Source organism: Semicossyphus pulcher, unplaced genomic scaffold (assembly GCF_022749685.1).
Source record: "Semicossyphus pulcher isolate SPU_LCO1_2020_fin unplaced genomic scaffold, fSemPul1.0.p SCAF_12, whole genome shotgun sequence".
In the NCBI taxonomy this organism is placed as follows: Eukaryota; Metazoa; Chordata; class Actinopteri; order Labriformes; family Labridae; genus Semicossyphus; species Semicossyphus pulcher.
In genome coordinates this window covers 27,181,774-27,194,997 of record NW_027211626.1, presented here as the reverse complement: position 1 = coordinate 27,194,997, position 13,224 = coordinate 27,181,774, and the positions used below count along the sequence as shown (strand labels likewise).

At 42.4% G+C, this 13,224-nt stretch overlaps 1 protein-coding gene across 1 annotated transcript; it reads left to right on the top strand.

Moving 5' to 3' along the window:
* The first annotated feature begins 503 nt into the window (after positions 1-503).
* opn3 (opsin 3) lies at positions 504-12,159 on the top strand. The gene is made up of 4 exons (XM_069659150.1): positions 504-855; positions 4,534-4,853; positions 10,028-10,279; positions 10,833-12,159. The coding sequence occupies exons 1-4, from the start codon at positions 531-533 to the stop codon at positions 11,103-11,105; spliced, it is 1,170 nt and encodes a 389-aa protein (XP_069515251.1). The 5' UTR covers positions 504-530; the 3' UTR covers positions 11,106-12,159.
* The last annotated feature ends 1,065 nt before the right edge of the window (positions 12,160-13,224 follow it).

Here is a 13,224-nt window from a genome sequence, read left to right as displayed (position 1 = left end):
CCTTCATAGATGTCAAAATGAAATAAAACAGGGGGCACTGGGCGGGTCAAAGGGAGCTGGATTACAACAGAGAAGCAATAACAATAGAAATTAAAAATATATATTTCCCCCTTTGTGTTTTAGGTACACAAAAACATTGCAAAAAAAGATAAGCTTATATCACTATGCAAATATGAATGTTATTAAAAGTATCAGAACGGTACTGCAAATAGTAGTTGAACCACTGATTATTGTATATGATGAGTGCTCCCTATCAGCGTTAATCACCATCTTATAAGGCCGTGTGCCAAACATGTAGGTCAAAAACAATTTTATTTTGAAAGTATAGCCGGAAACATAACGTGTATAATTTGTGCCAACGACAGTGGTTCACTGACCCAGTTTGAACAAACAGTAGTCTCGGGTTGGTTTGAATGAGCGGCGCGGGGAGCGCGTGGAGGGGAGCGTGTGGAGACAGTCTCGTGTCCAGAACGCGCGCTCTCACTCCATGCGCAGAGCACAATGCTGGAACCCAAGTTTGCATCCGCGCAATGAATCCCGTAAACGAGTCCAGAGTCGGGAGAAGTTCGGATCCAGAACATCACCTTTTTGCGGCTGGAACCTACAAACTTCTGGCTCTGACAATCGGCACCATCGGAGTGTTCGGCTTCTGTAACAACGTGGTGGTCATCATCCTCTACTGTAAATACAAGCGGCTCCGCACGCCCACCAACCTGCTGCTGGTCAACATCAGTGTGAGTGATTTACTGGTTTCTGTCATCGGAATAAACTTTACCTTTGCCTCGTGCGTCCAAGGCGGCTGGATCTGGAGCCAGGCGACATGCGTGTGGGACGGCTTCAGCAACAGCCTGTTCGGTGAGGACCCGAAAACTGTCTTTATTTTCTATACCAGCATATATGTCTCATTTATTATACTTTATTCTTTATAAAGGCGTATTTTATTTGCATAAATTGTCGTATAATAATTTATCATATGACAATATGTTACATTCATTATACTTCCTATTTATAAGAACATATTTGTCACACTTCTTAACTGCAATTATTCAGTATTCTGTATTTTTAGAAAACGTCATTATTAATTAGAATAGAATTAGAAATAAGTATATTATTTATTATACATCATACTTAACAAATGTCGAATTTTATATTAGCATATATATTTATAATTACCACCCTCACTTATATACTAGATTTATTAATGATTTCATAATTTATAATACCATGCCACGTATTTGTTGCCTTTCTTTTTTATACTAGCATATGTAACAGATAGAAGAAAGAATTAGAAATACTATCATTTATTATACAATGATATATGTCAGTTAATAACACTGAAACCCCCACTTCCCTTTAAAACTCCTCTCTGGTTTTAGATTCTATCACCGCCTTTTTCAGAGTTAAAGCAGCCTTTTTCTGCATGTAATTCAGCACAATGCTCATCCACAGTGTAGAATGACTGAAAGGTTATTCCACATAAAAAGATGCCTGTAAAAGCAGGTAACAGCTGACCCTCCGCTCTCCCCCTGACCTTGAATCCTTTTCAATTGCATGTCATTTTCTCTGCGTTTAAAAAGAGTCTATTTGTGCAAAGTGAGTTTATTCTGAAGGTAGTTGCTTCATGCAGCGGAGTGCTTTTGTCACATTTTACTGTAACATAATTCTCCTTTTATTGCCGGCGTAACTGTGTAGAGCTGCAGCGATGTGTGAATGAACAGTCAGGGTCACTCCCCAGGTCCCACCCTGCAGGAATTATAGCTCAGGAGGACGGGAGTGTGATAATGAGCTCATTAGAGTAAAACCCTCGAGGCGTTGGCTGCTTCATCAGAAAACTAAACACATTATTGTCCTGTAATCGTCTGTGCACATGATCTAAAGAGCATGTATGCCTGCATCACAGTCTGCAACACTGACTTTGCTCTGGTTTCCATTGCGAATATGTCACTGAAAAGCCTGCATGGTCTCAGTTTTCATGCCCTTTGATGGGAACGTCTTCTTTCCTCGTTGACGTTGAGCAGACAGGATGTGGTGTCTTGGCCCTCTTTCAGATGAGCCTGGCAGATGATGGAGATTTCAATTACAGCGACACAACATCCCTCGTCGTCCACAGTGCAGCAGAGTGGGGGGAAATGATCGTTTCTGCTGTGTGACCTTTTTAACATGTTAAATCCCCATGCTCACAAAAATAGGGCTGGCATTTTGGTATGAATAGGGCTGGATGGTGAAAGAATCTTGATACATAATGGTTAGAAAACTTATGTTGATAACAATAATAAAATATGGAGGTTTATTTACTTGATAGCGAGAGATCAAACAGCCTTTCACACAGTCAGTCCGCAGGTTTTAGCTTGCATGCTGGGCATTCAAACAATTGCAACTGGCTACTTTCCCACTTTTTAGATCTTAGTTGTTTGACTTTTATCTTGTAAACATATGAAGGATTTTAGCCATCTTGCATCTGGAAGTTAAGATGGAAAAGGGATGAGCTCACGTTAGCAGCAGCTTGGTACGCAGCCCCTTAAACCTTAGCAAAGAGCTTCAGAGAAACATTGTTGATGTCACTGTTTCTTGTTAGATCTTTAACTATATCATACAAACAGATTAAGCAATTTAGTCATTGGACGTCTCAAGATCAGAGAGAAGCAAGCAATGCTACTTTAAGCAGCTGCTCGGTATGCAGCCCCTTAAGCTCCGCCAAAGAGCATCATTGAAACTGAAAATTTTCATGCCAAACTGCTGTGTTCAAGGTTTCAACCTGTCCAATCTGTTTTAGCGGGGAGCACACCAGATGAGCTAATGTCGTTAGCTTGCGGCTCCTCCTGACGTCCTGTCCCTGCAGAAGATTACCAGAGAGAAGTCACTGTTTCTTGTTAAATCTATTTCAACAATATCATTTAAACAGATGAAGCAATTTAGTCATTGGACGTCTGTTAAGAGAGTTAAGAGAGATACAAGCTAGGCTACTGTTAGCGGCAGCTCTTCTAGGCCCCCAAGAGCAGCAAAGAGAGTGGCAGATTTCTAAAATCAACAGGCTTTATTAGGTGTTTTGACTAGTTTTAATCACGAGATCCATTTGACTTGCAGAGGAGGAGACCTCAGTGAATAAATTGTCTCACTTTAAAAGCCTTATGATGATGTACACTGAAGCAATCCTAACCTAAAAACTGCAGCTCAGCTCCTCCTGACGCCCTGTGTCCTCCAAAGAGCGCCTGGAAACACCTATTTTTAACATTAAACTGCTTTATTCAGTGTTACACCAGTTTTATCACCAGGTCGGTTTTACTTGGAGGGGTGGAGACCTATGAGGATAATTCGGCTCCTGTCGGAAACCTTGTTAACGATGAAAACGAATCCTAACCTAGAACCTGAGCTGACGATATTACTGGCAGCTCGGCTTGGCTCAGCCCCTCCTGATGTCCTGTGTCTGCTGAGGAGAAACAATGATGTCTAACTTTAAAATTATTTACTGTTTTTACTGATTTTAATCATCTTTTCCCCCGACAAAATATGATACAGTCTAAAAAAGTGTGATGGAGAAGTTTAGCGCATGTTATAATAAACTGTATTCTTTAACTGATGAGCAGTCTGCTCTGCAGACCTTTGGTCGTTGTCTGGATACCTTTTAAACAAGCAGCAAACAACATATTTGATAAATATTGTATACTGTTGCCATTTCGTCTGGCCTATAAATGGCTCCCTCCTGGAACAGGTTTTAAGTGTACAAAAAGTAGTCCCATAGCTCTATCTGTGTCCTCTAGCCCTCTGTGCAGGGACATGTCGTCATCCTGTTATATGTTCTACTCAGAGGAGGTTGGTGTCAGTGTGCCCGACACGCGCTGGCCACAGGGACTGCAGCAACGAGCCCTGGCAGGTCTGTCAATGCCCGTCCGTCCTCCTGAAACCCGAGCTGGGGAGCTGAAACGAGTCACTGCACAGTTTCTGTTCAGGGACACTTTGGTCGCTCCCTCTAATCAAGAGATGAATGAATTAAGGGTATTGGGTGATTGTCATTGGATCAATTAATAGATTATGAGATGCAGAATGGATTTTAGATAGTGTAACATGAGCCTGGCTTGCAGATGTGATGTGCTTTTTCCATATTAAATTGGGAACAAAATGACACACAAGAAGATCATATAAGCTGCAAACATTTGAATATAAATTGCCATTACTTGAAAACCACTTCACTTTAGAAAGCAGGCTGTACAATACAGATGCAGCTCTTAGAAGAGTGTGTGTGTGTGTGTGTGTGTGTGTGTGTGTGTGTGTGTGTGTGTGTGTGTGTGCGTGTGTGTGTGTGTGTGTGTGCGTGCGTGCGTGCGTGCGTGCGTGCGTGCGTGTGTGTGCGTGTGTGTAAGTAAAGACACTTTAAGGTTTCAAGGAGTCATGACAAATGTTTAAATGCGATGTTCAGTAAGCATGATGAAACTCGTTGAGTCCACATAGACGCTGAGTAGCCACTGACCCAGATCCTGCGGTGATCGCTCTGCATTACTCAGCGAGTCTGTCTGCCCCTTCCCCTCCCGCTGCCAGGCATTGTTTCCATCATGACTCTGGCGGCCCTGGCCTATGAGCGCTACATCCGGGTGGTCCATGCACAGGTGGTGGACTTCCCCTGGGCGTGGCGGGCCATCGCCCACATCTGGCTGTACTCCCTGGCCTGGACGGGGGCTCCTCTGCTGGGGTGGAACCGCTACACGCTGGAGATCCACCGGCTGGGCTGCTCGCTGGACTGGGCCTCTAAGGACCCAAACGATGCCTCCTTCATCCTCCTCTTCCTCCTGGCCTGTTTCTTCGTCCCTGTTGGCATCATGATCTACTGCTACGGGAACATCCTCTACACTGTGCAAATGGTAAGACATGTTTCTGTTCTGCATATTTCATAAATTATGAATGAGTTTGACGAGTAAACAGAATGAATTACACAGACTTATGAATGGAGGGCTGCTGCTGCAGATGATGATGAAAATCTGGGAAGGAAACATTAAAGAAGCCTGTTGTGCTCCTCCTACAACTAAAATCATGAGTTATGGCTGAAGTGATTAAACTTCATCTGAAGTGCTCATCATTGTTATTGTAATTTTATTCTACAAGTGACATTTAACCCGCTTACAGTACACACTAAATCCTCCTAAGTAAAGTTTTAATGAACGGTCATTTTTGGGGGGGGGGGGGGCTTTGAACTTTCTCCATTTGGATACTTTCAAAAACTTGCGCTCTCTGGTTTCACCACGGCTTAAAGATATCATCTCAAAGATTTAAATAAATGTCAAGTCTCTATCTATCGCCGAATGAGGTAACACAATGGTGATTGAGCCTATGGCCCACTGATGAAAGCCTTTGCATTTGCAGTATATAGTATTATTATGGATTGCATGTCTTTGGCGACTTTCACGGAAAAAATCACAAGTGGCGCCCAGTTAGTGACGCGTTTTCCATCAGCCAGCAGTGGTTGGTCTGCCAGAGAGGGTAGGCGGAGCTAAGCGGCTGCTTTTCCGCTCTCTGCAAGTGTTAAGTAATAACACTTATATACTTATAATAAAGTAATAAAAGAGTAAACAGTAATCTACTATGGCTGAACAAACAAAGAAAAGATGGATGACTACAGATACAACTTCAAAAATAAGTGACAATCCAAAGAAAAAGAAACAAACTCGACGCTCAGATGAAGCAAACAGTCTGAAAAGGAAAGCGTTCATCAGCCAGGAAAATCAAGAGTTACAACCGGAGCCAACCGTGGACGTCACACATGCGACACTGTTTGGATATCTGGGAAGTGTGCTCCTGCAGTTACCGTTCATCACCATAGGTGCCGCCAAAGAGAACGAAACTGAGATCTTCGAGATTATAACTTTAAGTGAAACCTCACACCCTTTCAGGTCTAACCGTGCAGCCCAATATGAGTACAACACTTTTTTATTTAAAAGTTGAAATGACGTCTTTATGAACTGGAAGGGGCAGTGAGGCGAGAGCAGGATAGGATACCCCCCGATGGAATCTAGACACTGGTGGTGGGGAAGAAAGGATGAGCTGAGGAGCTGGACGTGGACACTGATGAGATGGATTGTAGGTCACTGGGGTGGAGGATGGTCGCAGTGATAGAACTGAAACGACAAGCTGACATCGGAAAGGAGAACAGATTTAAAGTTTGACAGCAGCAGGATGATGGGTCGACAGAAGTCGGGGCTAAATCTGGTTGGTTCAGTACTTAAAATAGTAAATGTTCACAATCAGCTGATCACCAGAGCTGGACGGACAGAGAGAGGGGGGGAGAACGGGACACGAATGAATGATGCCTCTATGAATTAATGAATGAGTATGAAACTTCCTGCTTGGACTTACGCTGAGCTACATTTGTCTGTGGCTTTGTGCTCACATACTTTTTCTCCAGAAAACTTTATCTTTTTCTAATTACAGATATGAAATAAAGTATGAGGTGTGCATGGAATATATTTAGAACAATATTACTTTTACAAAGCCTGAGCAGATATGGACTTTGCCGACTCCTCTGGGTTTTTCATTTTAATGAAAAATCCTTGACCCGGCCAAGTGCTGCCCCTCACTCCTTTTTCATTTCAGCTCCATTATGATAATAAACAGTGCCTTTAGGAATTGCCCTGTACAGTGGTAATAATTGGACAGCTCATTGTTCTCTGTGTCTCAGAAGTGCATCCTTTAGGTGTCACTGACGTCATCAGAAGCACAGCCAGGTCATACATATGAGATGTTAGCAGGCTTGTGTTCATGATTTCTACAGAAACAGCTTCAATCTTCTGAAAACATTCTCTAATCTGTTTGTGGCTGCGCTGAGCAGATGGCCACTGAAGCGTTTGGACAGGATCGTATGTAAGCAAACTTGTGAATGAGAAAAACAACCGTGCATTTCTCAACAAATGACCCAGATTTCTGTCCGCATCACTGCTATCTTTATATCTATCATTTAGTGTTTATATTTCATTGAGTAGTCACAACATTAGCAGAAGTGTAAGCTGCTACTTCCTAAGCGCCTTCAGCTGCAGCACCACAGCGCTCCCTGAACACCTCAGAGGACTGAGACAACTCTGAATGATCTCGATAAAACATATTTGTTATGATAACTTTGGATATTTTTCCTGCAGAATTAGTGACAACGGACAGTCCGATACACCTCTGTGTTTAAGGAAATGTATTTCAGCAGAAAACCCAACATTCCTGATGTGCTCCTCCCCAGGAATGTACTTGCTCGTTGCAGTTGCATGATAGCTTTTCACCTAAACAATGGAGCACACTGTGCTTGATTCTTGTTGTTAGCCAGCTGCTGCAGCCTGTTTGCTTCCACCTGATGCTGAAACTTGAATGACGATTGACAAATGATTATCTAAATATGTATTGGCATATCATGTGCGTATTTTCTTCGTTTATTACATTTATTAACTCCAACTCAAACATGATCTGCTCAGTTTGATGTAGGCAAGGAAGCTGATAGAAGCTCAACACAGTGGTGCCGAAAGCCCACCACCAACTAGCATGTCAGCGGTGGTGGTATGATTACTGAGCGACACAATCACAATAGAGTAAAAGTGTTCACAAAGACAATGGCCCAATATGTAAGCTGCAGTGACAGCTCGGGGTAGAATCAATGCACAAGTATAAATCAAGCTTTAGTCTGCAGGTTTATCTACACAGATAAATTAGTCTCTAGGCAAAACTGCTGGAACGAGGCGACATGAAGGAACACGAGAAACTGGCAACAAGACAGAAGACACAAAGGATATATATACACAGGTAATCAAGGGGAAACAAGACACAGGTGTAACTGATAAGGGTGGAGTTGACACATGAGGTAGGAGACGCAGAAAAAAACAACATGAATTAAATGAAAACAAAAACCATAATGGACTTGACGGACTATGTCAGAACTCCTTTTATCCTAAGATGAGGACAATCACATGGACGTTAGTGGCAGCTCAGCTCGCAGCCCCCTCACTGGACATCCTGTGCCAGCCAAGAGGATCTGATCCTCAACCTGAAACTGTTTTATTATCAGGTCATTATCAGGATATTCTTTAAACTGGCAGCGTTATCAAAGTATTTATTGTGATAAACTCAATATTACTCACTGAAGAACAAAATATTGCACCATACAGCCCAGCCGTGTTTCATAAGCACATAAATAAAAACAGACCTGTGAGTTCATGAATACAAATAGAAAGTTGCATCGATTCAGTCAGCTGCTTTAGACTGTCCTGAGGGAGAAAACTGCAAAATGTGCTTCACCGTGTCATCACCTCAGCTGAACAATGCAAGCTAATCTCTGTATGTGGAGGGACAACAACAGTGTTTCTATGAGCTGGGAAATATAACTTAGATTATGACAACAATACGAAACCGATATAGGACTTGTAACTTCTGTTGTCTTTTAACACATTTACATTAAAAGGGCTCTCTGTTCTGCTAAAGCTGACTCCACTCATGATTTATAGTCAGTCTGTGTCACCTTTGAAATAAGACCTTGTGCATTCTTCCTACTAACAAGTCACGCTGACGTACCTGTCATCATGTTTTTATTCGTTCTGCAGAATCTGCAGGCTGACTTCATTGCAGAAAAGTAGTCCCTTTGGTCTGAGCATAAACATGAATAAGTAAAGTTGATTTTTTACACTTTCTATCGAACACACCCAACACACCTGTTACAGAAGGACAATAAACTTTTAGTGCCACAGCTGTCACAAACCCTGTTCCCTTATTAGATCAAAAAACAATTGACAGCAGTGACTTTCCTGCCTAAATACCTGAGCTCTTACTGCAGAGCCCCCACTGTGAACTGATACAACTGAATTGTGTTTATTACAAAAAAAAAGACACTCAATTCAACACACTTTCTGCCTCATTGCTATGCCTGTCTTATTTGTATGACAAGTTAGGTTACTTTATTTCTACCTGCAGGTAGATTTACTGACCGTTCCCCGCCTCTGAGAAGTGCCATTTCTTTTTCACATTAGCATAATCCCATAATAGCTACTCATCGCCGCAGTAGGTGCTGTGTTAGTTTTGCATTAAATGTAGATCAATAGGGGGTGTCAAAAATATTAATACACATGAATATAGGAATATAAGTTGTTTGGGATTCTAAGAAAAAGTGTTTAAAAGTTTAAAAATGTCATAACATTTCCTTTTTATTGTTATGACAAGAAGTTGTCTCCCAGTTCCTGTTCAGCAGTACAGCTTCTGCCAACTACCTTCTGTAACTTCTGCAGTGTTTGTGGTGCAAAATGTTCTGTTTCTGCTGCCTCTGTCTGTCTCCAACACTGTAGCCTAAGATGTGCTCCCAAATGCATTCAAGGTCATTTAAGTCGGTTGTTTCCGAGCCCTTGAAGGGGATGCAAATTCAAAGTTTTCTCCAGTCTTTGCTTTGCTCTTGTGGTAAAATACAGAGTTCTCATGCAGCACAAACAGTCACACTCGCAGCATTTTGGCATCAGATTAATGCACAATGTTTAGCTCTGTTTTTCCACTCAGCAGCACTTTTTGCTCACTGACAAAAGCCCCAGGTGTAAATTAGAAGATGTGAATTTTCTGAGGGATGCAAAGATGTGTCCCAAATGCATGAGAAACATCTAGCAGGTTATTATTTCTGTATCTGTCTGAGTCCAAATCTCGGAGTGTTAAATTTGTTTACACTGGCAATGACAGCAGCAGCGACCTAAAGCCAATCAGAGAGGGACAGACACAGCTTGAGAGAAACATCATGCACAGGCCTGAAATACTTGCAGAGATCTGGAACATCATGTTCTTTTCTATTTCTTTCTTGATTTTTAACTGCAAATCTGTGCACAAACATCTGTGGTTCGATAGCTTATTGAGGACATCCATTTCCCCGTTTAACCTCTCACAAGATTTTATGTAGTTTGAAAACCAGACAGATGTATCGGGGATATGTCTTTGTAAAATATCTGTTAATGTGTAACGCCTCTTGTGTATTACGCCTCTCTGACTACCTGTGTAGTTGCTCATGATTGCACTGTTCTCTCTCCTGTTTTTCTTTTAGCTGCGCTCCATCCAGGACCTCCAGACAGTCCAGATCATCAAGATCTTGCGGTACGAGAAGAAGGTGGCTGTCATGTTTTTCCTCATGATCTTCTGCTTCCTGGTGTGCTGGACGCCCTACGCTGTCGTGTCCATGATAGAGGCCTTCGGCAGGAGGAGCATGGTCTCTCCCACGCTGGCCATCATCCCCTCCTTCTTTGCCAAGTCCAGCTCGGCCTACAACCCGCTCATCTACGTGTTCATGAGCAGGAAGGTTTGTAAACTTCTTGAGAAACTTTCGGTAAACTGTAAGGGTGGCATCATCTTTGCTTTTCTGCTGTGTAGAACACAAAACATTTCTGTGGAGAGACTTCCTGGGTGTTCAGTCGATTTTTCCCTTGAAGTGACCGCAACTGAACTCTTTGTGGAAAATAGGGCAAATCAATGGCCTCTGAATCAGGGACGATGGTTCTGTGCTTCTGAATGTTGAGCAGGAGGATTGCTTCTATATTTGTCAAAGGAAATTGTATTTTTTAATGAGCATCTTGGGAGCATTTTACACCTAACAGTGCATTTGATTTCCCACAAGCACGATTCTGCAGAAATCAAAATGGAGAATAAAATCAGCATCTTAGTATTTTTTTCTATTCCATTTTTCACAGGCTTGGTATGTACTGTTTGCATGTATTGTGTGTGTAGGAGTGAGATTGTACTAGTCTCAGTTAGCTGGCATCCTCAGAGGCTAATAGAGGTGTTTGTGTGTATGTCTGAGACAGTAAAATGATTAAAGAAAGGGTGCTATATCATCCCTCTTATCTCTCTCACAGTTCCGTCGCTGTTTGCTGCAGCTGCTCTGCTCACGGCTCTCTTGGCTGCAGCGAAGCCTCAAGGAGCGCCCCCTGGCGCCCGTCGAGCGCCCCATCCGACCCATCGTGGTGTCCAGGCCGTACGGCAGCAGGGACCGACCCAAGAAGAGGGTGACCTTCAGCTCCTCTTCCATCGTTTTCATCATCACCAGCAATGACTTCCATCAGCTGGATGTGACCTCAAAGGCCGCAGAGTCCAGCGAGGTTAATGTCATCCAAGTGAGGCCATTGTGATCCACAAAGACTGGACTGCTCCCACCACCACTCTGTATGCCTTAGGACCTAACATGCAATTCCAAGCCAAAACGACCCTGTGTGACCTCCCTGGACAATTCTGCTTCTACACGGACACGTTTAGGTGTGTTCAGACGGAAAGCAAAGCAATTTTTTGGCGCAGGAAATTACAGTCAAGTCTTTTCAGTGACGTGAATAAGTGAATTTGTGTCTTTACTTAAGTTGTATTTTTTCAACTGTAAGCGAGAAATTTGTGCGACGCTGTATCGAGAAAGCCTATCAGTGTTGAGATTCTCCTGCGCCTTAGATTTCATCAGTAATGGACGATCTAAACACCATTTAAAAACAACTATTTAAACGTTTTTGCATATTTCATCTTTCAGCCGGAGCAGAAAAAGCAAGAAGCTTTACATTTTACAAATCTGCATCATGATGTTATTCATTCGGCATCTCTTGTACCTGTTTATTGTAACAAAATGACAGCAAATTCGGGTTCATACTGCTGTACTCTGGCTATCTGAGTGAAACTGTCTCTAGGTTTCATGTCATTAAACTGGACACTGTTCAGCCTTCGCTATCTGGAAATCTCAGTGAAGTTAATCCAGCCACAGTTCTTGGAAATAAAGTGAGCTTTGTGCACCTCTAAAAGATGTCATTAACCCAGTCATGATGGTGTTTGGTTATCCAACCCTAAAAATTTGCATTGCTTTGGTCTGAACGCAGCTTTACAACTAACTGTAAATATCAAACTGTCAGCCCGAGATCTCAACAAAAACTTTTTCCTGACAGTATTTTGTGTAAGCAGGTAGTTTGAAAGTGTGACATATTCATCTAACATCAGCTGTGGTGATATAAGTTCATAATGTAGTAACAACTAGTGATGTTTCACACTTGTTTGTTAAATACACCACAGAGTATATCTGCAGAGCTGCGTCTCTAGAGGCCAGCTGTGATGTGGATCCACATGTGATAGCAGACGATTTTGGTTGGTACCCAACTGTAACATAAGCCTTAGCTCCTCAGCCATACACCGTTACACACAAACTGACCTGACTGTGTATGGATTCAATAAAGAGATGCTATTTTAAGCTAGCTGGCTTGTGTATTTATCTCTCTTCCATCTGTATGTGCAGTGCGACGAGCAGTCGGTGTGAGATGACTTTTGGTGGATTTATATGTATGAGGACGACCCGAGTGTAATTAGATAAGAGGAGATGAGACTGGGACCTCAGTACGCTCCTGTGAGACGCTCCTCTCATAACCTCCTGGGCTGTCAGCTATGAATAGACGTGATGAATTGATTTCCATGCTGATAAAACCCTCGTTCAGTGACGATGATGGCGCAGTCTTTGTTTTTATACTGGCTGTTTAACAGAAGTTTGACGTTGTGGAAAATTTCTGCTTTCTTGCCAAGATTTAGATGACATGATTGATACTGCTTTCACGTTTGTTAACAATATTCTGAAGCATAGCGAGGTGTCAGTAAACATTAACACCAGAAACAGCCAGTATGACTTGGAAACAGAGTCCTCTGAGCTTCGTCATTCTGTGTTTGCAAAAGTAAACACTGCACACCAGCATTAACAAAGAGTCGGTCTAGACCTGCTCTTTCTGTAAAGTGTCTCGAGATAACCCTGGTTATGATTTGGCGCTATACAAATAAAATTTGATTGATTGATTGAATTTGATTGATTATGGCTTTTTTTACCAAATTAGTCGCTGTTGTAGTAACTTTCCACTCAAGGTAGCCAAGCCATGTAAAAAAAAAAGCAAAGGTAAGGTAAATGTGTGTTTAGGTTAGCAGAAGGGGCGGGACATCGTTACTGCAGCCCCACCCGCCGATCTCTACTGCATACGCTCTGGCTCCAAATACCATCAGCAGCGCAAGATGGCAGCCGCGGGGGGTATTTTGGCTTCAAATAAGTGCAATGAGAGGTGGTGGAGACACGCCGTCCATAAGTAAAAAGTATCAGTAACACTGTGAAAGGGGAACGCTTTTAGTTGTGAACCTGCAGAGAATAATCATCTAAAACTTGGTCCCCTCCGGTGCTTTAAAGTGAGTTTCAGACAAGCAGCAACCTTCAGGGCTGAAAAATGAAAAGAACTAACAGACTTTCAA